Genomic DNA, 25,642 nt, shown 5'->3' on the forward strand with positions numbered 1-25,642 from the left:
CAGAACAATAGCTCCCTTCTCTCAGGAAGGTTAACCATCGCTGTGGGACGAATCTGGCAAAGATTTTATACTGTCTGAATCCAGCTATTTATTTTTTTGCATGGCATTTATATTTTCAATTTTTATATTATTAAAAGCCAGTTTAAACTAAATTTGTCAGCTACTGCAGCGTAGCAAGCATTCGTACAATTCAGCTCTTGCATTCTTTGCAATACCTGCCTGGAGATAAACCCACACCACTCCCTGCTGCTTAGCACAGGTCTTTTTTGGTAAGATGTCTCTGTGTCTTAGAATAGGATTTCTCATTACCTAAAATTATATCAGCTCCTGCTGATAGTTTTTCACATCATGTTCTTAACCTTCTGTGGCTGACATCCCAATCATCTTTGCAGCAACTGAGCTGTCAAATGGAAGGCTGAGACTGTGATCAGAGAGAGTGCACCAGCAGGAAGAGAGTGAATTTGTATGGAGCAGAAAGCTGGTGCTTTTGTGCATCTACCCAATTATAACAGTAGAGAAAGAAACAGAAAAGGCTGCATCTTCACAGTTAGAAAAGTGAAGTTCCTGTGCAAAATAAAACATATCTTCACTATATATCCAGTCTTCTTTCATTTATTCAACATTCCTTTCTCTTCTGTTTTCTCATTAAAGAGCAAAGTTGGGTTCTGAATAGCTAACATAAAATTTTAAGAGGAAAAAACCCTTAACACAAGCAAACACTTGCAAGTCAGCAATCCAAACTCTGCTTCTTTTAAAACCCAGGTAGGACACCAACTATGTAACTGGGAGCAAAACAGACATCTTGGGAGAAAAATCTTATTATGAAAGGTGATCTGAGGGACACCAAGGCCTGCGCTCTGAATTCCTTTAAAGTGCAAGCCTCATGTTTGTTGTTAAAAGCAAGAAGATAAAAAGCTCTGTCACCTGTCAGTGAGCCTTCTTTTTCCTTTCCTAAGCACTTAGGGAGCACCTTCTTTTTTCCTTTTTCTAAATCACTGCTAAACACACTAACAGCATGCCAGTGTTCGTAGCCCAGTATTGCTGCAGTGTATGCTGAAGCAGCCCAACGGTATAAATATATACGGCCAGTTACCAGCTCCATCATTACCTTTTGATAGATGTTGCAGAAGATGTGACAAACTAGACATGGATTAGACGTTAGCTGTACACCGAAATGTCATAACCCTCCCTTCTGAAGCTCTTTTATATAAGACATTATAAAAAAGAGATTTTTACCTCATTGAATTTAATAAAAGCTACGGGTAGCCCAAACAAGGCTTTAATGTTGCTTTAGCCACGGGCCATCACTGTGCATTCGTTTCATGGGATGAGACAGAGAGGATACTTCCTGCTGAATTGCAGCTCTGTCTTGAAGGAAGTATCCTCCTGCAAGACAAACCTCCTTTTCATACGTGTAGCAGCAGCAGCAAACCACTCTCCTCCAGCCTCAAGTCTGAGAGAGTAGCTGTTCACCCATCAACAGGAAAACTCCTCTGGCACAGCGCCCCCTGAGCCTGCCACAACTTGGCAAGTCGTACAAAACCAGATGCCAAATCTGTCAAACAAGTGCCGAGCTATGAAAGTTAAAGGTAACATCAAGTTTTGAACTGAGTATCTCTTAGGTGAAAGCATACCTCCTATTCCTTTGGGGAAACTGAAAAAACCTCATCCACGTTGTTCTAGAGTGTTTTCAGCGACAAGGCTAGCACAGATAACTTACCGCCAGTCACTCATTTTAATCAGAATCATCTGGATCTGCTTTTGGTTTTAAATGCCACCCTGGTATCTACGCTAGTGTTTCCACTGGAACTACACCAACAGTAGGTAGCTTTTTAAAGTAAGGACTGCGAATATAAGCACTCAATGGCAGAAAAGGACCAGGGTCCATCTTGTTACCATGGTTTAGTCATACTCAGAATATGAGGTAAAATGAAAAGCAAGTAGTAAACACCAGGGTCTGTACAACATGGCTCCAATTGCGATGGCACATATAGGGCGATGACTACATGTTGTTAACGATGCCAAGTCTCTGATTTCACTTTCAGGAAAGCCAAAACTGATTGAAATACACATAATTAGCAGGAAAACATATTAGTTCCCTGATTTGTTTCATGAGTTCAGCCCCAAAACACGCAAACTCCTTGAAATATTGATACAGACAGAAATCCAAGTGGCACCATTTTGTCTCATACACACCTAAACCCCCAAAGGGTATGCAATGCAAGCAGACGATGAAAAAAGCCAAGAACAACTGTTCTCCTCTGCAATAAGCAGATACTAGTCAAGATTAAAAATTTATTCCCACCCTACACATGGTATCCAAAGAAATAATACATACAAAGATCTATTTATCCCACAATGACACAAGCCTCCTGGATTTAATATTTCAGACCATATGACAAAGTTCAAGATACATTACTTGTCAGATACAAATCTCAAAGGAGAGCTCTTGAATATACGAAAAAAAAAAAATCACGTTACTTAAGTGACCTCCACGACTTACACATTCCAGCAACAGACTGTATTTATAATGTATTGTTTTAATGATACCTTTAATTTTCTCTTGCAGATCTGCTCCTCTCCTTAAGGAGTCTTTTGTATTTTCAGACATGGTTGTTTCGTTCATTCTACCACTTTACATATATTTACATCAGTCTCATCCCAAATATTGTTGTCATTCAGGCTTCTAATTCCGTTGTTGTTTTCTAACTGTAAGAGTCTTTGCAGTCCATCTTCCTTTTAGAAGAACTTGTGCACAGCACAAATTAATGCAAATGGCTTTCTCAGTGTGTGTCCTGAAGGATATGCATCAGAGATTGACTGTCTGAACACATCTTTCAGTAGTCCAGGCTGTACTTTTAAACTAATCATATAGATTTATAAAAACATATACAAAAAATTATCCTTGGATCAGTATAATGTCTAAGACACAGCTGGTAAAGATGTAAAATTATTCAGGTATTTCTAACTCTGAAATGACATAGAGTATTACGGTGTAAACTTAGGTTACACAGAGAAATAACTGTTTCTTAAATCAAGAATGCTGTAACAGAATAAATAATTTACAAGCTTGAGAAGAGCTGCATTGTTTCCTACACAAAGACTTGTTACCTATATTGTAAAAAGCTTAAAGGAACTAAATATCATTTCTGTCGGTGGTTGTAAAACTTAAATATCTGGTTTTGTCCATGTAATTCCCCTCTTAAAATCTGATAGAGGTAGATGCAGATAAAATGAACCCCGAAATGTAAGAATTAAGATACTGCAGTTAAATTCTAACCCTGCAAATCTAGCAAACATATGTTCTCACCAGATTTACTGAAAGCGGTTATTTTTTCTTTCTTTTTTTAAATAGAACAGCACTCAACTTCTTCCTTCCACGTTGTCAAAATCAGTGCTCAATACGGTCATAAAATAGTTTTCAAAGTATTCCTGAATTAGAGCAGAAGCAGGTCCCACCTTGCACTCTTCAGTCACTCCAATACGTTTCCAGGGACTGTCTGTTGAGGAAACGCTGCCTACCCAGCACGGCCCAGACAGCGCCTGGGCCTCCCCCCGAAACAAGGACAACCGACAGATCTGCAGATCCCACCGAAGGTAACTCTTGGGGACAGGCGAGGGAGCGAGGGAGGGGGGGCTGCCGGCAGGGGAGAGAACCGGGCAACCTTCACGGCCACTGCAGACGGTGACCCTTCCGAAGGTTTCTCCAAAATGTATTTAGCATGGGTGTCTGTGTGCAAGGGCTGCAAAATATTTGGTTATTGCCACAAAATCAGAGATTTTATTAGGCTCGTGAGTATTTACCAGATCTCGTGTAAAGCCTTGGTTCTGACATAGAGAAAATGATAAAGCAGTACCATAATTTTTTAAAACATGAATGACTTCACTAATGTCCTGATGGACCAAAAGAAAAATACAAGTGTTTCGATCCGATTTCCCACTGTTCTATAGCTTGCCCTGTGACTTCATGTTTTCCAATGTCTCCTCTAGTCCCTCCCCACCTGTAATTCTACCTACTTTCTTCAGCCAAGACCTATGAATGTGCTGAAGACAAAACATAGATAAGCAAGCATATGAGAACTAGGAATGAGCTTGGCAGCCCTTTTTAAAACTACTGAAAAAAGTATGTTTCCTCTTCGTGATTCACCAGATAAAAAGGAGGAAGCATCACTACAGACCAGAACATCTGCATAAAAGTGCCTCCAAGTTTCTTCGCAACAGCAATACTGGCAAGATCACAAAGACTGGATTCCTTTCCTTTCTGCCTCTCTCTGCATTATGACCGTAGCCATCACGATCTCATTTGCTATGCAGAAACATAATTACTTCAGTACAATTTCCACAGCAATTTGAAGTGTGCTTTTTTTCTCTTTTTAGTTACCATCTAAATTTAATGAAAACGACAGGACGGACTGAGATGGCAAAACCCCAGCATTTTACATAATTCAGTTAATTCGGTTTAGTTACAGAATGATGATCCTGGCGGTTAAACTAAAACCATAGATCTAAATGAACGAGGCAATTTTGTGCATTCTAGAATCAATGCATACTTAAATACTTGTTTTCCTTCACAATATTATTAATCTCCAGAAACCACTGCTTTATGGACGCTGAACCAATTTGCTCTTATTGCTTTCCTGCTCGCTAAGTTTGAAGTGGGTGTAAGCCAAGATGCCAAACAACGTGCACAGAATCCCAAGGCCTTGATTAACAGACAGTGGATCCTTAAATAAGAGGCACCCTCCCAGGAGGGTGATGCAGAACTTGAAATGTCCAAACATGTTATACCTGGACACCTGTTAAGGATAACAGCAAATATCAGTATTATTTTTTGTAAAAATAACCACTTGGGAACTTCATTAATTACACCCAAAGCATGCAATGGTACGTCACGTTGACTTCACCTCGTGCAACTTTCCCGCATCCCTGTGGCTACAAGAATTAACCTCCACCTAAAGCCTTGCACCTATCGTACGCTACAGACTGACACACCCACACTTCCTCAAGGTAGCCAACGTAAATACTCTTTGTAGGTATGACGGTCACGTCAGTAAGTTAATGCCATTATCTATATAACCCTGAACAAAGAACCAAAATACTGTAAAACATGACCATTTTCCATTTAAGAGAAAGCAGGCAGGTTAGCAAACAATTTCCCCCACGGTCAATGAGCCCAAATGCATGCTAACGTAATTAATCTGGGAACAGGAGAAACAACTAATGTTACAAAGGATACGTGACTGGTGACGTATTTCCGATGATCCAGTAAATGGACAAGTTTACCATAAAGGCTATTATTCCAGAGAGCAGTACCATTATCTGTGGGTTAATGGACACAATCAGTAATCTGACACGTTTTTGGCCATTTGTAGATACGTTCCAGGTTATTATTTAGTTTCCTTTACTTTCAAACACAAAATATCGGGCAAGAAAAACATAGGGAGAACAAAAATAGAAACAGTACAAAGCAGTAGAGGCACTGGCGCTATGTGTAAGTAGCTCAGGGTATGATGTCCATAAGCATATACTGACATAACCACAAGCCTTTTCTCCTCCACTCTCAAGTAAACATTTAAGAGTGATTTGGAACATCTGGCTACTCATACACACAGAGGTTGCATTCTGTACCTTTGAGACAAAGTCTTATTTACGGTCACAACAAAACAATCCAGGTTTATTACTGTGAGTACTTGCTATCCCATTCATAAACTGCAGTGCTACGAGAAATGACCCACCACTGAGCGGCACGATCAGCAGTGGTAAGAATATGCCCCTGTCTCTCTTTTAGATAGAAGGATAAAGGGAGAAATTATAGCCTTCTTAGTGAAAATAAACTGGCAATTCTAGAGAACAACCCATGCTGGCATCCTTCCACAGAAGAGGAGTTGAGAGTGTCAAAAGCAAGCATGCTTATCTCTTTTCTGAGTGGACAGAAAGGGCTGGAACTAGGGCACTTACATATTTTTAATTTAATACACTAGGGGAAGCTTCTGGATTTTGTCAGATTTTCCTGTTGTTCAGATGCCCTCTAAACAGAAACAAGAATAGGGAGGTAAATCAATTGACAGACAGACTCCTCTAGGAGGAAGCGGGGCAGACACAGCAAGGGTTTTTTTTCTCTTGCACATGCCCCTCTCATCTCATCATAGTTAATGACTGTACAAAAATCTGTTTCTCAAAGAAACAGATCTTACTATCAAATTTAACTACGTCAATGATGATTATTTATTTAAATAAGATCAATAAAAGCCTTACCACAGCAGAAAGCGTCCAGGGCCCAAATATTCCCCCTTCTCCAAAGACTGGCTCAAAGAAGGGTATGATGAACAACAACATAGCTGAGGACATTGGTGCCTGATAGTACAGCAACTGCATAGAGTTTACCTGCAACTCATGCTGCTTAGCTCCTACCCACTAAAACCAAAAGAGAAAGCTGTTAAATGTGATGGAAAAAGCCCCATAAATTGCAAACTTGAGCAAAAGCAAACTGGCTACTAACACAAGGAGTCTCATGTGGACAACACGACATAAGCAGATTGTTGAGCATCATCTTCTACCTTTGCCTAACTGGAGGCCCATGTGTTTGTCTCTTGTGAACACAAAAGCCATGTGAAGAGAAAATCATATGCAGTGCCTGAGTGCCTAAACCTTCCTTTTCCCATAGCCTGCAGGTAAAGTATTATAGTTGAGGAAGAACAAAAAAGTAGCAGAGCTGGAAAGAAAATGCCAGCTCCCTTTTATTCTCAAGACAGATTCCAGATCCTGTCTATGATGGAGCTGAGCACCTTTGCCTAAGCAGAATCTGGTTTTGCTCCTTTCTTCTCCTTTTCCTCTACACACAAGCTAACAAAACCAATAAACGTTTGGCTTTCTTTCACCAGTTTACTCCAATTTTACTGGATTTAATTTCAATATTGACTATAACTTAGATTTTTCAATGTAGCTTGCTTTAAGAGAACATTAGTCATCTATGGTTATAACGATAGATGCTACAGCCAAAAAGATCACAGGATCACAGAATGTTAGGGGTTGGAAGGGACATCAGAAGATCATCTTGTCCAAAAGATGCACCTTTATATCATACTGAAGAATGATGTTTACTTTAATACTTCAAAAATCACATTAATTGGTAACATGGATTCCAGCATATAAACTTGATAAGTCTTTTTTTTAAAAATTACAGAATAATTTCACTCAGGTACTATCATTTCTCCAGTACACACACCATCACTTCAAGTTATTATGCAGCATCTCTCTCCACCTCCTGCCCCAAAACAGGACAGGAGACCATTATTTATCACCCTGCACACCACAGGTCAAAGAGCCTCACTTCTTGTGGAGGCACGGTACATCTGTTACAAAGAAATTTACATTTAAATTGATGATGACTATCACGTCCACATGACAGGGGGCTCTAATTTAGGAGGCTTTTACGGTCACAAATGATAATGAACTGGTTGTGAGCTGTTAGTACAACGTTACAGCATGAAAGGGCTAAAGCAGTCCTTGGACATACCTAATTTTTCAATCATCATCAGCCACGAAGGTTATATTGTGCATATATATTAATGCACCATCTACAAAAACACCTTAGACTGTGTACAGTAGAAATTGAAGGAGGATGCTGATAAAATGTAAATAGCTCAAGGATAAACCATGGGATTAACTGAAAGGCTGGAAAATGTCCTTTCTAGGGAAAGGCTTAAAGGCAAGGTACTTGCTTCAGCAAGGAGGAAATCTGTGCTCTCCAGAAAAGTGGAGTCTTACTGATAAAGCCATCTTCACCCCTTGAAACTACGCTCATGACCATGTTAAAGATGACACCCCCATTTTTAGCACCAAGAACAATCAGTTAAACAATTCCACCAGTGGCTGTGGTGGATGATGACTATTTGGGGTGGGTTTTTTGGTTTTTTTTTTTAACTAAATAACGGAGTACAGAGGGTTTCCTGGAAGGCAGGGTGTTATTTAAAGGTGATCTAACCAAAGGGCAGCAGCTCGAAGACCAACCACCACCAACATTCCCGCCCTCTCCCCACCCCCGCCATTAACCCACCACTTGGTAGAGGGAGGTCACCAGGACGCCCAAAGTGGCGAACGCCATCCCGAGGACGCTGAACTTCACGTCGTAGTAGGAGTTGAGGAAGACGCCCAACGTGATGGGGACCTGTGGAGGTGGAGGGAGATTTGGGGGGGTGGGGGGGTTTAGGCCGGGCCGCTGCCCTCGGCGTCGCCTCAGGCCGGGCGGGCGGAGGGAGGGGGGGGGGGGGGCGCGGGGGGACCCCCGCGCCCCCCCCCCCCCTCCCTCCGCCCGCCCGGCCTGAGGCGACGCCCAAGGCCGCCCCCTCCCCGCTGCCCTCAGCCCCGCCGCCTCCTCACCAGGGTAAGCTTGATCCGGAGGGGGAAAGTCTTTCCGTAAGCCAGGCTCTGGATGAGCACGATGACCGGCGTGGTCATGGCCTTCGCCAGCTGGTAGGTACCGATGGTGTTGCTCTGGAGGGAGAGGTTGGTGAAGACGACGAAGCCGCAGAAGCTGAGGGCCAAGGGTAGCACCTGGGAGGGCTGGAGGCTCTTGGGGGAGAAAGCGCCAAGGGCTTGGCACAGGTAAAGGCCGAGCCAGGTGATAGCGAAGTGCACCAGGGTGAGGCTGAGGTTGGGGAAGCCCAACCGCACGTACAGCCACTTGTTCAGAAAAACGATGCAAATGGAGGCGGCCAGGTTCACCAGCAGCCCCGCCGCCAGCCGACCCTGCGCCGGCATCCAGCCCATGGCGTCCCGCTGAGGGCCGGGGCCACTCAGCGGCTGTGGCAGCCCGCCGGCCGCCAGCCCAGCGAACCGGCCGGGCCGCCGCCGCTGCCGCCGCCTGCTCCCGCCCCCACCGGGACACGTGGGCTCGCGCCTTCCGGTGGCCCCGCCCGGCACAGCCCCGCGGGCGGAGCTGCGGCGCCCCGGCGGCTCTGCCCGCCCCCGGGGGCACCGGGCGGGGCGGGGAGCTGCAACCGGGCTCCCGCCGGCAGCGAGAGGCGCACGGGGAAGGCGCCGAGCGGCCCTAAGGACACCCCCCCCTCCCCGAGTCCGCCCGCGCAGGCACCTCCCGCCTCGCTGTCCCACCAGTCCGGCGATGGGCAAACACACCCTCTCCTCGGGGTACCAGTCCCTCTCGGCAACTGGGCTGGGTATTTCCGTAAACACACACAAAACATACGTACGTGCAGTTATAGCCCACGCGGCGTCCGTCGTCTACAGCCGGAAGGCTCGGGGCGGGTGAAGGAGCCGAAGCCCTCGCCCGACTGCACTGCAGCTCTGCCCTCCCCGGTTAAGCGAAAAGCAGCCAAACGTGGAGTTACACTCGTAAACGGGGCCAGAACACTACACAAATCTGAGACTCGGGAGGCTGAAGGTACCCATCACCTTCCCTCCGGTTCAGGATCACATAAAGATTTTAGCAACCACGCCCTGTACCCGAGACCAGCACAAGCCCTTCTCTCTTCCGAAGGGGTGCCAGTGGCCCTTCACCGCATTCTTTTGACGTTCCTGTCCTCCAGCCCCCTGCGTCTGGTTTCTTCTCCCCTGCTTTCCACATATACCCTCCCGCAGCCTCCCTTCCCTCTCCCCTGTACCCTTGCCGAGTAACGTTCCCAGTTCAGAGGCAGCTCTTCGGCATGCAGCGAAGAGGTGAGGGAGGCTCATTCAATCACTGCACTTAGATAATGACAGGTCAGATTGAAACAAACAAATATTTGCTGTTTGTGAAGCACTTTTATTAGAAAAAAAATTATTATGAAAAAGGTTGTATAACAAATATCATCTCTCTGACGTTGGTCATAATTTTTCAAGTTGAAATTGAAATCTGAGGGTTGGGTGTCCCCCCCCCCCCCGCTGAGTACGGTTTGTCCAAGTCATGGTATTGTTCTTTTTTACAACCAGAATGTCCATCTGCGTTCGGAAGTTTTTGCAAGTATCTACACGGAATCCTATGACTAAAGTTCATATCCCAAAGGATCAAGATCCTGGTCCAGAAGCATCAGAGAAGATTCCCTCAGCTTCTGTAGAAGTTTTCGGAGTTCCTCTTTTGAAAATACCTAAGAATAAAAGACCCAATGAAGTTATACTTATTTGCAATGAATAGCGCTGCTATCAAAGTAGATGGTGGTTAATTAAGTTACTAACTTCTTCCTTTCTTTCTGTGTAAGACAGTGTGAATATCAGATGTTTCACAATGGCACCCAGTAAAGGGCCGGAAGCTAGCGGCAGTACCCAGAACCTGAAGGCAGTCTCAAGATAGCTCTGTCTGCTAACTCCTACAGACATTATTGGTAAACAGCCAAGTTTAATCTTCCTCTTACTGCTGGCAGAGCTCTTAAAGCCAATCCAGGCAAGTGCATCGCAGTATTCTTCTTAGCCTTGATGTTTCTTTTCAGATTTCTAATCCTTGGGATTTTTTGGGGCGGAGTGTTGAGGTTTAGGTTTGGGTTTTTTTTTTCGTTGGGTTTGGGTTTTTTTAAGTGATAGAGTTTTTGGGAGTTGTGTTTCAGGCTTTTGGAGGAAAAGAAGGTTAGGGGTAAACCAAGTACTCCGAAACAAAACCCGCTTACACAACGTTCTGAAATGTAATGGAAATGAAAAAGTCAATTACGATTCTACAGTTCAACTTAGAACCATGCAGTCATCTAGGCTGGAGAAGACCTTTAAGATCATCAAGTCCAACCATTAAACTTACTTCAATTCAATAGCAATAGCACCCCCCCAAATTAGTAACTGCGCTACTCAGAACTGCTTGTGAGAACACTGGCATCACCTTCAGTGTTTCACAGTTAACGCTCTGATTCCTGAAGTCAGCATGCAAGGAAACCCTTTACTGCTGCCGTGAATGGGAAGAGATACAGAAACTTATGATGTTACGGAACATATGGCATCTTCCTCTCTAGATAGAAGCTTTTTCCACAGTCAACCCACAGAGCTTTTAAATGGAAGCTAAGCTGCCTGCAGCGCTCTCTAACTCACCGTATAAAGCTTGTGTCGCTCAGAAGCGACCATGTCAGCCAGTCGCAGGCACTCCTGATACTGCCCGGTGCTGTGTAACACCGTGTGCAGTAAAAAGCACATCATTGGCAGACACAGCTTCCGCAGCAAAATCATCTGGTGCGTTCGTTCAGGGTCATCCTCGGCATCCTTACCACAGCAAAACAACGTATTAGTATCATGAACACCTGCCTTTAAAAGGCAACTCGGCATAATCACGTCATCAGTAGCGTCAGAGGCAAAAAGACTGGATTAACCAGCCTAAACCGGACTGTCAGACCCGATTTACACGGTGACCGAAGGGGAAGCAATCTGGGACTGGTGGCAGCCAGGCCAGAGCAAATTAAACAGAAGCGCATCCAACTCAAGGTGACAGAGGTACAACTGGGTACAGCCTGCGCTCTGTGGTCTGCGCCGTAACATACAAATTAGTTTTACCTCTCTGACATCCACCATCCATCCTCCATCCACAAACAGTAACACATTGTACATTTTCTCTTTCACATCAGCTGTAAGAGCGTCCAAGAGGCCTTTCCAAATACCATAATCCATCTGGCAAAGAAACAAAAACCAAAATACTGCAGAACAGGGTAATTTCCAAGGCTATTTTATCTCAGGCTCTTCACCTCGCATTCAACAGCCAGCGCAGCTCCAATTCAAATGGCAATCTTCAGCCAATGGCTGAAACTGAGAAGCCTGCCCCTAACAGCGATTTCCATCCTTGCTTAATTCCCTGTCCAGAAGCAAAGCCACTCGAGGGAGATAATTTTAAATAACTTACTCCGCCATGCTTATAAGTCAAATACTTGTATTAACCGAATACAGTAAATTCATACTGGCCACGCATGCAGAAAGAACTTTTGGCACAACAAACAAAACGGCGGCATCCTTTAGAAACGGAAATGCGACAAATACAAGAATAAAAAAAGTTAATAGCAAAATCAAGTGCTCAGATTTATTAGTAACACTAACAACACATTATAATGAATATTTACTATGACATTACAATATTATATGTAAAGTTGAGTCATATAAAAGAAAGAGAATTTACTGTGCAGTGGCATTACTATTTACTGTCTCAAGCTCCCTCAACATAAAAATAGAATAATTATAATAGAGTTCTTAAGCAATATCAATTAGCAGTCTCCTACCCCATTTCATTATACTAAGGCTGCCTCCCAAGCAAGAATGTAAGTGTTTACAGTAAATAACTTGAACTTTTACCTACCTCGTACTTCTTTTCTTTATGTTCATGGGCCACTTTTTCAGTGAAACTTGCTTGTGGTATCAAAGAAGGCTTCTGTGGAGCCGAGTTCATGTGTTTAAACCATTCGTTAAAGGTTTCATGGGCTTCCTGGATTGCATTGGAAACAGCGTTTGGACATTTTCGACTCATATAATTACAAGAATGTTATTAATGCACAGCTGCAGTGTATTCAGGAATCAGAAGTTAAATCAAATGGGCAAAGCCACCATCACTTCTAAGCGGTAACTTGGAACACAGTGTATTTGAAACTTACCAAATACGCCCGAATACACAAATGTTCCCGTATAGCGTTGTCATCTTCCGCTGGAAGTGGAGTATCCATTCCCTGTTCTTCCCATTGGTTATATATTTCTGCTATAGAGTCTTGGGGAATCTTCACAAACACGTCTTTTGCAGCTTCGTGTTTCTTGGATGCTATGAGAACGTGAACTGAGTATCAACAGCTTTGCAATTTCCGTACCTTATTTTCGCAAACTGGCAAACCCATGCTTTTTAATAGACTAGATTTCAAACTATATCATATGTAGTGCCAAGAGCCAATGAGAACAAACCCAACATTTAAAAAGTCTACAATACTTGTGAAGTTTAGTACCCAAGAACTTCCTCATGATTGCATTGCTTTGCTTAAGTGCTTCTGCCCGCTGTGCAGGATCAAACACGAGCCAGTCAATTACATCTATTTTCAGCCGATCCGCCTGTAAAAACCAACACACAGATTCACTGACATTTCAAGCCTACAGCTGATGTTAGACACATCAGGTCTGGTCAATGAAATACACAACTTTCTAGAGATCTTTGGGTAACACTGTGACATACTAACAAGGATCGCTTCATTCACAACTTTAGTAACCAAAAGCTTAGAAAACAATCTCTGCAACCTAGAATCATTCAAATATCCATTCCTAACTATTCCCAAGATATTCAGACCAACGGATGAGCATCAGTTCTCAAAAATTGTTATGGATTAGCATGCACCTTCTTCAAACGTTAACATGAGTCCACTGTACAAACACAGTTTCTGGAGCCCTGGCTACAATCTTCAGGGGTGCCACCAGGCTGCAGATAAACTACCCATTTGGCTTGGAGTGTTTAAACTTCATACTGAACAGCAAAAAGAATCGCCAGGAGTTTGCAAACTATCAGTTGCTTTCTAAAGAGTGCTTTGAATGCAAGCAATTAACAGTACCTCATTGTCACTAAAGCACTGAGTTGGATCCAACCGACACTCAATAGTGACGACAAGGAAACTGTCAGTAAAAGCAATGTCTATCGTAGCTAAAATATGTCACTTGAGCAAGCCATAACGCACATCTGAGATCCAAAGTCTTAATCCTCATAATTGTTGGAAGCTACAATAATATCCTACTCTCAGCTACAACATATTACAGTCATTTCGTGGGCTTTATCTTCACTTATTGTTTGCATACGGACATGCTGAGCAGCGTACACCACAGCCCAGAAGATCAGGGAGAGGCAGAAACAGTTATGAAGTTATGAATTTGTGCAATTCGACTCCTCGCTTGGTCACATGGAAAGCACGTTTCCCTCAAGAGGCTTTTTCAAGGCAATTTGCACCATTGTTGAAAGAAAAATACAGATCGTATCCATACAGTAAAAGACTCCGTAGCTGACTGTAAACTGGAGTATCTGCCCTACGAAGTACACTCACCTCCGTGGTGCCCATCTCTAACATATGGTCATGGTGACTGAATTCACCAGCATCCTTCTTGCGGATGTTTTCAACAACAGTTTTTGTGATGGTTGCAACATCCAGACCTGGGTTAAGAGAGAGCCATGTAAGAGCGATCGTGAATTCAAACTTGCCACTGAATTTCAGACTCCAGTTGTTGATCTTATTCCTTACTACTAGTAATTCTTATCAGTCTAGTCACACACAAATTGTCAGACTAAATTATAAGCTGCTGAGATATGTAATTTATTGCAGGTATTTTAGAAGAACGATATTTGAAATAACAGAGATCGAACACGGGAAAAAGAGTAAGACAACTAACAAGGTTTTCAGTCTGTGCTGGGGACCAGCTTATAGATAGATTTGCTAAGACTCCTACAATGCTGACAGCAAGACTATGATTTGACAGGAATGTACCAGGAAAAACTCAGAACAGTTCTTTTACAGGATATTTTATTTTTATCTTAAGCAGAATATTTTATTTTTGAAACCTTAGCCAAGTTTTTAAAAGAAAATGACTAAAAAAATGTTTGAAGAAAAGTTAAGGTCTGCAGTAAATCTATTTCTTTGTGAATTTTGAATGGCACAGACGTATTGTCAATGGACAACGTGCTGCTTCACTGTAGTCCCTTTTAGTTTGATGTATAGGCCTGGAAGGAAGCTTACAATTAACACAAGCAACCCACCACAGCTAAGAGCGAGCACTACAAACAGGACAAAAAAAAAAAATGAAGATACTCATAACCTTCCTAAATCCACAAACCGGTATGTATTTTTATAATTAGTTTGCTGAAATAATACAATCATGTCAGGCTTCAGAGCATATATCCAAGACAGGCCGCTGGCATTTGCTTCCTGCTGTGTTTGGACATAATCCAGAAGCAAAAGTAATATTTAGTTTAAATTCAGAAAAAGAATTGCAATTCCAGGTTAGTTAAAAACTACAATATGCCTACTTGAAGAAGCGATCAGAAAATTAATTTTATTTAATGGAAAAATGAAGTGATACAGGAAGGAAACAGTATCATCATCATTATCATCGCTAGGTCTTGCATTAAAAACTACTGAAAGACAAAACAACCCAGGGTATAAAATGATAACTGGAATATCAGCATATCTCACCTGCATCTTTTGCTAATTCAAGGCAGTGGTGGCGTTGATCGCTTTCAGTAACATCTTCAAGAAATAAAGCATACTGAGCAACAGCTAGCTCTGGTGGCAAGTGGCTAACATAAAATGCTATTAAATCTGTGTGCTTCTCAGCTATCATCCGCTGCAAAGAAAGAAGTAAATATTCAGAAAAACATACTATCTTCCTCTGTAAACATGGGAAAACATAAATGTGTAACGAATTTCTGTTTATTTCGTTCTGATATAGGAAGATTCCACTTCTCAGCTTCTACACAAGGATCAATAAAACTGTCTCTTATTTAAGCACTGCTGACAGAAACTCTACATATTCGGCCAGCTTCCATGTATCTCTTGAGAAGAGAGCATTAACTGCGTCACAGCTCTTTCCATCCTGTCTCCTCTTCTTCCTCCTTTACGTCCAAATTACATCAGAGAAAGCAAACTGTATTTTTGAAAGCTTACCTGAATGTACGTCTTCAGGACTTCAACAGAAACTTCCTCCTTAGTGCAAACAAATATAAATTCAATTTTAAATCAGATAATGTGGCAAAACCCCCCCAGAAACAAACCCAAACAAACCCAAACTCAAAAAACCCACAACCCAACCCCAAACCAGGCTACCATTATTACACAGACACGAGGTTATTTGCTTATCCCCGCTTCAGTAATCCACACATTCAAACAGGCTGAGCTGAAGAACCGTTTCTCTTGGAGAGCAATTAAAAACCCCACATCTTCTGATTCAAGGGTTCAGTGTTCCAAGGATTTTCTTTTTCAGCAACCGGATGATACAGGTTTTGGTCTAACTGGAATGCCACTTTTTAAATTATTTTTCAAATCTTTCCTTTTTGCCATTTTTTAGAAATATTAATAAACAAAACGCCAGGCAAACAGTGAGTGTTGCCATGTGCTACATGCACTGTTGTATTCTAGAAAACCCTAATGCCCCTGTGTACAGGGTATAACTATCACCTGGCTCATGTGTCACAGCCTATAAACAGCCTAAACAGCCTGTCAGAGCCTAAACAACCCAAGTATAGTCCGAGCACCTGAGACTGCTTTAGCTAAGACTCAAATGTTTGTTACTGTGAAGAACTATCATTTTAGTTTTATGTTTGTAAATGAAATTAGAGATCTCCATGTAAGCATATACCTATAAGAATTGTACTCAAACGTTAAATAAGGAACATCATAAAAGCTTGCACAACTGCCTCTTCCGTCTGAGGTCTGCTGAGGGTTGATTGAGCAATCTTCCAGTAAATTCACCTACTCCAAAACTGCAGAGACTGTAATCAACAGTTACACTCAATCCCACAATGGAATTTATGTAGGGAATTGCACCTTTTTTGTCCCCTCTGCTAATGACTAGTTCTACCATACTTTAGCTTAAAGACGTACTGTATCGGATTTTCAGTCTGGCTAAAAAAATGTGTATGTATACACACACATACACTCCTGCCCCAGTTCCTCTTTATTAGCTAAACAATAACTGACTTCAAAATAAATTTCAACAAGGGAACGAAGCAATGATTAGAGGCATGAAAAATCATAGTAATTCAAAGCTGTTATTTAAATCACCTAATGAAAACACATATTTGTCTTTTGCCAAAATAGGTTACATCCAGAAACTTACTTGATACGTAAGCGCTTCTAAATTTTAAACCAGTAGAAAAGGAAAAAGCTTCTAATTACTTGTGATTGCCTCACAAAAGAGTAATTGCAGCCACGTGACCCATCTGCGTCTTTAGCGTAAATAGCCTAGGTAGCTAGTAGGCTATCCTTAGCCTATGTTTGGAGAAAAATATGAAAGTTTGAGCTAGTACCAGTTACCTCAAGCAAAAACATTCATGAGCTTACAGTAACAGGTACAACCTCCAAGGACTTTGTGTAAGATCAGGTTAGATTCAAAGCATCTTGGCTGCTAGGAATAAGCCTAACATTGAAGTCTGAGTCAGGTCCTTCTCAATAAAGGGCTTATAAGTAGAATCCATCATCCTCAAAAAATAATTTTCAAGCTAAACTGGAAGAGAGGACGATGTTCTTTTCTAATTTTGCCTGTTGTGTTTAGGCCCCAAGATCTAAGCATGCAGCTCTCCATCTGCCTGGTAGTAATTTACCATCATTGTATGAGTTTATACAGTTACACACAAGCATTTCTACTTCAAAGACTAGCTATTTCTATGACAACAAATCAAACACGAGTGAACTTACCTTAGTCTGCAGACCCAAAGTACGGAAAAACAGAATAAGATGCGTCATGAAACGAAGGAGGTGTCCTGGGAGCACACTTCTGTCTTTGGAAAGCCATCTGCTGAATTCTTCCATCAAACCTATAGCCACCAAGGAAATCTCGGTATTAGCCACATCATAGGGGAAAAAAAACACCTAAGAAATATTTCCAAATTGTGCATTTATTCAACAAATATAATTTAGCCTCAAAAGCCCACCAAAACAGAACGGCAACAGTTTTGGAAAGATTTAGCTGTTTGGCTTAAATATCTGCTGTATGTATTTTGTCATTTCTCAGAAAGAGTTATAGCAACAGTCTCACATATATTCTGACACATTTACATGATTTCATGAGTTCTTTGAAAACTGCTTTGTACGTCAAACAGCAGAAAGTCCCTACAGTTCTTGCTTAAAGCAGCAGCTTAGCTTTTAGGTGGAGTTTGCCTACTGCGTGCTTCTAAAATCCATTCACATATACATTTCTGGAAAGGTCACCAGAAATAATGCAGTCAGTTGACATTTAAAAATCACTTCGAGAAAAGCTCACCATCCACATCTCCCAGTATAATGAATTTCTGAATCACATGGTAGTGTTCTTGATTCTCCTCTATAACCCTCTGGGGAGAGAAAAAGAAAGTTCAAACGTTGAATAAAATCTTACAGCATAATATATAGAGAAAGCAAACTTATAAATAAAGCAAAGGCTCTTTAGGGAAAAAAGCTATCCTATTTCAAAGGGTATTCTGCTTAAGGAGCAGGGGAAAAGACACTTGCTATCTCAATGTCAAATTACAAGAATACTGACAAACTGAAAGAAAGAACCAGAATATAGATCTGTGGAGTTAATACTTTGCTGGAAGAGATCCAAGACTAAGGGCTTTTTGCTTTGAAGAGGAGAATAAATAATGATGTTACAGAGAACAGATTCTACAAAGTCACACTAGAAGCAACAATGTGTATAAATCCTTAAAGAAAAGCCCTAAAGAAACTTTTTTTTTTTGTTTCCTGGTGGAAGAATTAATGCATGAAATACAGTCCGAATGCACCCATAAGGCTGCTGTTGAAAGGCAAAGGCAGCCGGGTGTATCTGTGGCTGACTGCATCAATCTATAGGCCGTCTTTCAACATGTCTTTGTCTCAGCAATATAATAAATGCTACGTGTCTATTCCCTCAAATAAAAGGAAGTGTAGTTTCAATTTAATCTTTACAAAATTACAATTACAAAATATGTAAGTTATATATTTCATCTTAAATGAAGTATTTTGGGTGTTAAAAGTAACAAAGAAACACAGTCTGTTTAAGCAAATATCCTTTTAAATTTTGGAAGGCCTGTTTTGAAATATGCACATAAACCTCCTATAAGGAAAACCAAAACCTCCTCCAAAGAAAACAGCACGTTATCAATCTTTACACATTTTATCAAAGTGCTAAATAGCTGATCTACTTTGTCTGCTGTGTATGTCTGACAACACTTGACAGTCAGCTGTTTCTTTAGCACACCCAGACAGTTTGGCAGACATGGAGCAGGACAAAACCTGTGTATTTTTCATCATTAAAAGGTGGCAGCATATAGAAAAATCTATTTGAATTGAGAAGTTACATATTACAGAGGTAGAAACCCTAAATTAAATCAGTCACTGTGCATATCTGAGCATTTCGTTAAATAGTGTAGTGAAAGCAAAACCTAGGGAATCGTTAAAAGTGGTGAGCAGTAAGGAGAAACACTGTAATTAATATGTACCTTTTTGTCTGTTGCCTGAAGTTCTTCAAAAACCTTTTCTGAAGTCCAGCTTCAAAATAGGAGAGAAAAGGCAAAACGTTACCTTGAATATTCCAAACAGCTTATACAGGATCTTCTGTTGAGTGTAGGAGCATAATTTTACTTAAAACTCACTTTGTTTCTAAATAATCTCTAGGGAGCTCTTCCATCTCCTCTGCAGTTATTACTGAGGTTCGTATTTCCTGCTCAACAAGAGTGTCCACCATGACCCTGAAATATGCCCAAACTGTGTCTTCCCAGGTATCACAAACTGGAAGAAGCTGCATATTAAAAAAAGAGAGCAAAAATTATCAAGAGCTGGAGAACTACCAGAATCCCAACAGAGCAATTCTAATTTAGGATCAGATTGCGGGCATCAAAGCAGACTAATAACTATCTTGAACAGCAGCCTTTCCTTCATCAAAGCAGGATACAAAAAAAATCCCTTCACTGAGTAATACTCTAGTTCCTTGCTTATTTTTGTATCAAAAGTGGTTAACAGAAGTTGTCCTATCCTCCTTCCAGAGGCAGCACCACCGACACCATTTCCCCTCTTGTGTACCACCCCAGAAAACCAACCCAGGTGCAAGACTATCCACTTTTCTGCCCCACCATTTTCCAGCAGGATCGCTTTACCATACTGGTTTGTGCCACGGTAGCACAAGTCTCAATGCAGTAGTGAGTGGTGAAGGGCAGGAGGAAGGGAGCACCGCTGCTGTGGTGATACAAAGAATTTTATATCCAGTTCTTCTCCGAATCTCACTAGGCTCTTTGGGCAGTGAAACCCCGGGACAAATTCCAGAGAAAATACTGCATTTCATGAAACACTTCTCTCTCCGAGTAATTTTAAAATTACTGAATTTTACTGAAATTAATGAAATTTCATTAAATGTCTCTTTGCTCTGTCACAGGAAGGTAACTATCTTCTGTTCTACAAATCTGTGTAATTTTACAATAACATTTTTCCTGTAAAAGAACTAATTTTATATTTCAATGAATAAAGCCTGAAAACATCCTCTATTCCCCCTTTTTATTTTCTGAATTATCTTTATTTCTGATACATCATACCAAGGTGGGGGGAAATGAGGGATGGGAAATCAAGCTCCTCAAGAAGGAGCTTACCACTGATCTCTACAATGGCAGGGAAACTTTTATGATAGTCTGCAATGTTCCTCATTGTTCTTAAAAATAACAATAAAAATATTTTAAAGTCACTAGTTAGGAGTGGGAGAGCACAAAAACATCTGGAGCATTAAAACTAATAAAAGAGAGAACTATTTAAAGATAAAAGTGAGCATTGTACAGAATACAAAACCTACTGATAATTAAATTTGGGCACAGAATAATCTTTGGATACACCAACTTGTCTATAAGGATACCGTGCATGAGCAGGAAAGTAGCTACATAAGCTCTTAAATAATACTATACTAGAAGAGAAGTAAACCAACAACATTAGAACTGTTTGCACTGAAAGTCAGCAGGAATAACACTAAGAAAAGCCTACCGTGTATTTAAGTAAGGCACACCAATCCTACAAAGAACATGTCTACTAAAGCAGCAATGCTTGCTACTGTCCCATTTACCAGATCTTTAGAAGTACAATAACCAGTCATTGCAGTATCTCTGATGATACCACTGTCACATATGGAAAATAAAATGCACAGCTACCACACACCACTTAACTAGGAGGCTTGACATACCTGTTTGAGGTTTCCACTCAGTGCCGCATAGATTGCTCGCTCATATCTATTAAACTGCTCCTAAAAATGAACAATAAAAAAATACAACTTTTAATTACAAGCCATTTAAGTTTTCTAGTCACTTTGCATTTTATTAGAGATTAATCCATTACAAAATGTTCCATCTAACCGTTTCCAAGAAAAGCTGGGAAAAAAAAAAAATAAAAAAATCACAGGACACATCAGGAGCCAAAATAAGAACAGTAAGTGACTTCCCTTTCACTGGCTTATCTGAAAAATTTGTATTGACCTGGAAAGAAAGCAACGTTTTTCCTTTCCCATTCAATTAAGTCAAGATGAAAGTCAAAGTTAAGCATCAGCAGTTTCACTTCCAATCAAATTAAAAAAAGGCAGACATTTCCTAAGCCTGAAAAATTGGTGCCGATTACGTAGATTTCTCACTACAAGACATAAATATGTTATTTCAGAAGTTCTCTTAGAAATACTAATTGCAAATCCTATAAGCAGCAAACACAGAGGGGGTAGGTTTACTTAAAATCATGTTACAGAGTTCAGAAAAGTTCAAATTTATATATTAATATCAAGAAAATCTGCTTGATAGCTCACCTCTTCAGCCATACGCCAACAACTTATTTTCCAAATGCACCTGTACGGATTCCCTTGAACAGGCTCGATCTCTTTTCCTACATGCAAAGGATAATTAAAAAAAAGGAAAAGGAAAACATGCTATTGAGAAACCAGTAACAAGGTAAAGCCTATTTTCTGTTATTAACCCAATTTCAACCCCTTTAGAACTCTTCCCAAAGCATTTTGATGCTTTTGACTGGACTGCAAGGTGGCTTTTCTGGGAGGTTTGGTCCATGCACCTCCTAAGAGCTACAGTATTTTGAAAGCTTAGCTGCTATCTAGCTTTGAAGAAAATAATGGTTTTGACCTTAACATAACTACAATGTTTACGTTCTGGAAAACACAAAGTTAAGATGTAATAATTTCTTTTCTCTTAAGGAATACAAACTTCTAAAGAACTGTCACTCCCTCAGTGCTGCTGCTCTGCGTGCATCCGTGCGAGGGCACGCATCACAGAATTAAGACCCACGTAAGAGCAGGCCAGGTAGGTACGCTCAAAACAAGGCTAGGACACTGGTGAAGCATGTAGATAAAAGTAATGGGCTATCAGGATTTGAAAAGTAGGAAAGCACAATGCCCTCCAGACCCGGCTACGTACACCACTTCGACACACTCTTAAATTCTTTGTTAAACCCTGCAATGTCCTGAGCGTAAAGGGAAGCAAGGTCCTGTGTTATAAACAGGAGGGAACCTAAAGGTAATTTAACAATTTTCAAACATTTTAAAAGCCTCTCTTTTTCCTGCATTTACATTTGCTGAACTCTAGTCCTACTATGCCTTTCTGAAGCTGGATACAGAGTCCAACTTTGAGCCTGTAGGCAATAAAATGTTTGCTAGGTGGCACAAGTCAGATGTTGAGAAAATACAGACTGAAATACTATGGAGGTGGAGAAGATCTGTCCGGAACTCTGAGAGATCAGAGTGGTTCAGTGAACTCATACCTTCAACTAAAATAATTTCATATTAGTTTTTAGACCTTCAGACATGGTAAAATATTTTAGATACAAAAAAGGCTCTTAAGGCGAAAAGAAAGCACTATTTCTCTTTGCCACATACAGATATTAAGAGAAAGCCCTCTGCCCTATCTTTAAATCTGTTTCAAATGCACTTTGAAGTAGCTACCTCCATTTATGTTAGGATCATGATACAACTTCCATCCTTCCAAAGTCGCAGCTCTCCAGGCCTGACCACATCGTTTGCATAAGCGCTGTGCCTGAAAAATAATGGTTTTTCTCAGCAACAGACCTCAAGGTAGGAAAATCATCAGCTTCTCCTTTAAAAATTTGAACATTATTAAAATAGTTAATTTGTGCAGAGACTCTACTATGCAAAAAATAAGCACAAAGAATCTTAAAACAACTGAAAGATTTCAAAGTAAATAAAATGTCATCAGGTTTTTTTACCGAACATTTTAGTTTTTCAGTCAGTATTTACAGCAATGTGAGAAATACACTGCCTCATCTTTGCCATCTTAAACAGACGTTATGCATCTTATGATAAGTTTAGTTTAAGGTGTCGTCTTGTAGCTTAGATGTATAATCCATCTCTTCACGCAGTCACCTACTTTTCCAGTTGACTTAGCTTTCCAAACCCCACATGCACTTCTAAAAATAGCAATCCCATCTTTCCCATAATGATATTCAATAGTCTACGCACTACCACAAACAGGTTTAATTCAGTATTTTGAATAGCATGGAAAGCAGCACTGAAACTATACAAAAAAAGCTTGCCTACAGTTCTTCCAATCCTACAGCCCTTGAAAAAAAAAAACCAAACCCAAAGTTTCAGCTAAAGATTGTCTAATTAGTTTGACTGGTACTGTTCCAGGACTGACAAAACAGCATGAACAGTGACAGAAACTGCAATATGCAGTCTTAGTTTGTTTAGCCAAATTCTGTTCTTTTCACACTGGAAGGCTGCAGACATTCAGCCATTTCGGGAATGGTGACAAACAGTAAATTTAAAGAACAGACAAGCAACTAGCTTACCTGCTGTATATTACCGATTGTACGGTAAATGAACAGAGGTTTATTCTTTATTCAGAGTAAACTCAAAGTATTTTAACTTACTCTTTCAGTAGTGAATAACCCAATTCATGCTTATCAGACAGCAGGGACATGATAGCTGTGACTGCAGAACTGATGCTGCAAATTTATATTCATATTGTCCTGCAGCAACACGCTTGTGTGCCCATACTATCAGAAAATGAATAGATGTGCACCATATTGGAACAGAATACCAGCAAGTAACCGTATTCCTAAGTCTAAGGCCTTAGGCACAAAATCTTATGTCACTTTTTTTCCCCCCCCATTACTCAATGTCATTATATATACGTAGTGTCTAGTGTTAAGAGAATCGGTTTCCAGCTGAGGCCTTTAGACAACACCACGATACAAGTATGTACATGATTAAATCATGAAAGATGCTTCACAACTGGGAATCGTTACTCAGGACTGCAATTGCCTGGATGTTACTCAGCTAAGGATTAATGCAAAGTATACACATCACATATTCTCTAAGGTGGGGGAACAAGCAGACTTACAGTGAAAGAGTTAATGGAGGATAATAACGTGCTTTCTAGAATACTCAGATAAAGTCTACCAGAGTTTTCACTGCTGAAGACCCTGCCAAACAATAAAGGTAAGAAAACGAAAGGTAGAAAGCAAGAAAGAAAAGTTATTTTAACTAATAAGAATAACCGCTGTAAATAACCTATGGAGCTAATGCACCGGTCCCCAGTTCTCAGTCCTGGGACACACCTCCAAAGGTGCCACTGCAACTGTTTGTACAACGAGGTGATAAAAATAGGCCCGACTCTCTCCCTCAACTGCACTCACATCACATACCCAAGGGAACGTTAGAGGAGCAGAGCAAGCAAGGTTTGCTTAATTTCATGCTATTTCTAAGAAAACCATAAACCAAACCTCTCTCTCTAGTTAAAATTGCAGGCGTGTTCCACTCTTAACGTATCTAGAAGGAAACCTGTATGATAATCCACTGATTATTAGAGATGCAGTCAGGAAGTTCTTTGAAACATTGTGTGTTTGTCTGGCAGTATTCAGCATCAAGCCACTACAGTAAAAAAATATTGTCAAGCAACCAAAAAACCCAAAGATACAATATTTTTTCCGTAACACCTATTCCACACCCAGAATTACCTAGCTAAATGCAGGATTTTTATTAAAATACTAATTTAGCAGTCCATCACTGTCAGCATTGATAATAAATTCAAAATTAAAAAAACTACAAGCCAAATTTAAACAGACATTTTAGTACACAGCTTTTCATTAGCTTTAATAGTAAGATTTAAAATAAGTTACACTAGTTAACCAAGAAGATACTGTGACTTTCTACAGCTTACCTCATCTGTCATTCCTGCTCTGATGAGAGTGAAGAGATACTTCAATAACCTTGCATCATCTTCTCGGTCCAAATCATCAAGTGGTAGTTTCTGTCTTATAGGAGCATCTGGATCCTGCAAGGAAAAAAGTCACCACCCAGCCACACAATGCCGATATGCCTCTTCCGATGATTGCCTGCCCTGTTTTGTGATTTGGAATCACTTTTTCATGCTGGCACAACAATCTGTACAACCCATGTAATATCTAGTGTGATACTTCCCTGTCTTTCCTCTCTCATTTCTTTTATTCCTCTTCTGTCACTGCTCCCACCAAAAGGAGCCATGGCAATTTCTTTAGTTACTCCACCACCTTCGTTTTTTGCTCCAAACTTCCCATCTTCCAGCTCTTCTCACCTTCAAACATCCCCTCCCCTTCTGCCTCTGCCTGCCAGACTGTTCTTCCCCCTCCTCCACCTTCTAACTGAGAAGGCTTTTCACAACAGCTGTACTTGCTTCTATTTAATCCAAGCAGATTTCTCAAGCCAATCAATATCTCAGATCAGTCCCCAATTGCCTGCTTTGCTGTCACCCAGACAGTTAATTACATCCTTCTCCTGGACAGTCCTTTCCTTCCTTGACTTCCCTCCTTTTAGTTTTTACTATAGCAGCTTTCAAGGAATCCCATCGGGACTTGCTTTCATTGTATTAGTCACTGTATGAAGACAGCACGCCCTTACCTGCAAGGGCTTCCGAACTGTTTTATAAGGTTTTCTGATTAGGAATATCAGGCATAAAAAGTACTAATAAAGCCATTTACTTCACCAAATAGACCACAAGTACTTGTGATGGGGTGGAGGCTGGGGCTATGGAAGTGAC

The 25,642-nt window shown here is 40.9% G+C and overlaps 2 protein-coding genes across 2 annotated transcripts in view; both read right to left on the minus strand.

Annotated features, from left to right (window-relative positions):
• Positions 1–4,124: 4,124 nt before the first annotated feature.
• Positions 4,125–8,769, minus strand: SLC35E3 (solute carrier family 35 member E3). Its single transcript, XM_086471927.1, has 5 exons — positions 8,380–8,769; positions 8,057–8,167; positions 6,256–6,414; positions 5,237–5,319; positions 4,125–4,788 (listed from the first exon to the last, which is right to left on the minus strand). Exons 1-5 carry the CDS (start codon positions 8,767–8,769, stop codon positions 4,602–4,604), a joined length of 930 nt encoding a protein of 309 aa, XP_086328053.1. The 3' UTR covers positions 4,125–4,601.
• A 1,107-nt stretch (positions 8,770–9,876) lies between these two features.
• Positions 9,877–25,642, minus strand: part of NUP107 (nucleoporin 107) — a 30,993-nt gene continuing 15,227 nt past the window's right edge. The window contains exons 12-28 of the mRNA XM_086471928.1: positions 24,788–24,901; positions 22,549–22,639; positions 21,406–21,482; positions 20,800–20,859; positions 19,235–19,380; positions 19,082–19,130; positions 17,887–17,956; positions 17,322–17,440; positions 15,573–15,611; positions 15,102–15,252; positions 13,959–14,065; positions 12,882–12,984; positions 12,543–12,703; positions 12,251–12,376; positions 11,461–11,574; positions 11,005–11,172; positions 9,877–10,082 (exon numbers count right to left, since the gene is read on the minus strand). Of these exons, the coding sequence (XP_086328054.1) occupies positions 9,981–10,082; positions 11,005–11,172; positions 11,461–11,574; positions 12,251–12,376; positions 12,543–12,703; positions 12,882–12,984; positions 13,959–14,065; positions 15,102–15,252; positions 15,573–15,611; positions 17,322–17,440; positions 17,887–17,956; positions 19,082–19,130; positions 19,235–19,380; positions 20,800–20,859; positions 21,406–21,482; positions 22,549–22,639; positions 24,788–24,901 (1,797 nt within the window). The 3' untranslated portion in view covers positions 9,877–9,980. The remainder of the gene's footprint in view (positions 10,083–11,004; positions 11,173–11,460; positions 11,575–12,250; positions 12,377–12,542; positions 12,704–12,881; positions 12,985–13,958; positions 14,066–15,101; positions 15,253–15,572; positions 15,612–17,321; positions 17,441–17,886; positions 17,957–19,081; positions 19,131–19,234; positions 19,381–20,799; positions 20,860–21,405; positions 21,483–22,548; positions 22,640–24,787; positions 24,902–25,642) is intronic.

The sequence above is a fragment of the Leptosomus discolor genome, chromosome 1 (genome assembly GCF_034619465.1).
Source record: "Leptosomus discolor isolate bLepDis1 chromosome 1, bLepDis1.hap2, whole genome shotgun sequence".
Lineage (NCBI taxonomy): Eukaryota > Metazoa > Chordata > Aves > Leptosomiformes > Leptosomidae > Leptosomus > Leptosomus discolor.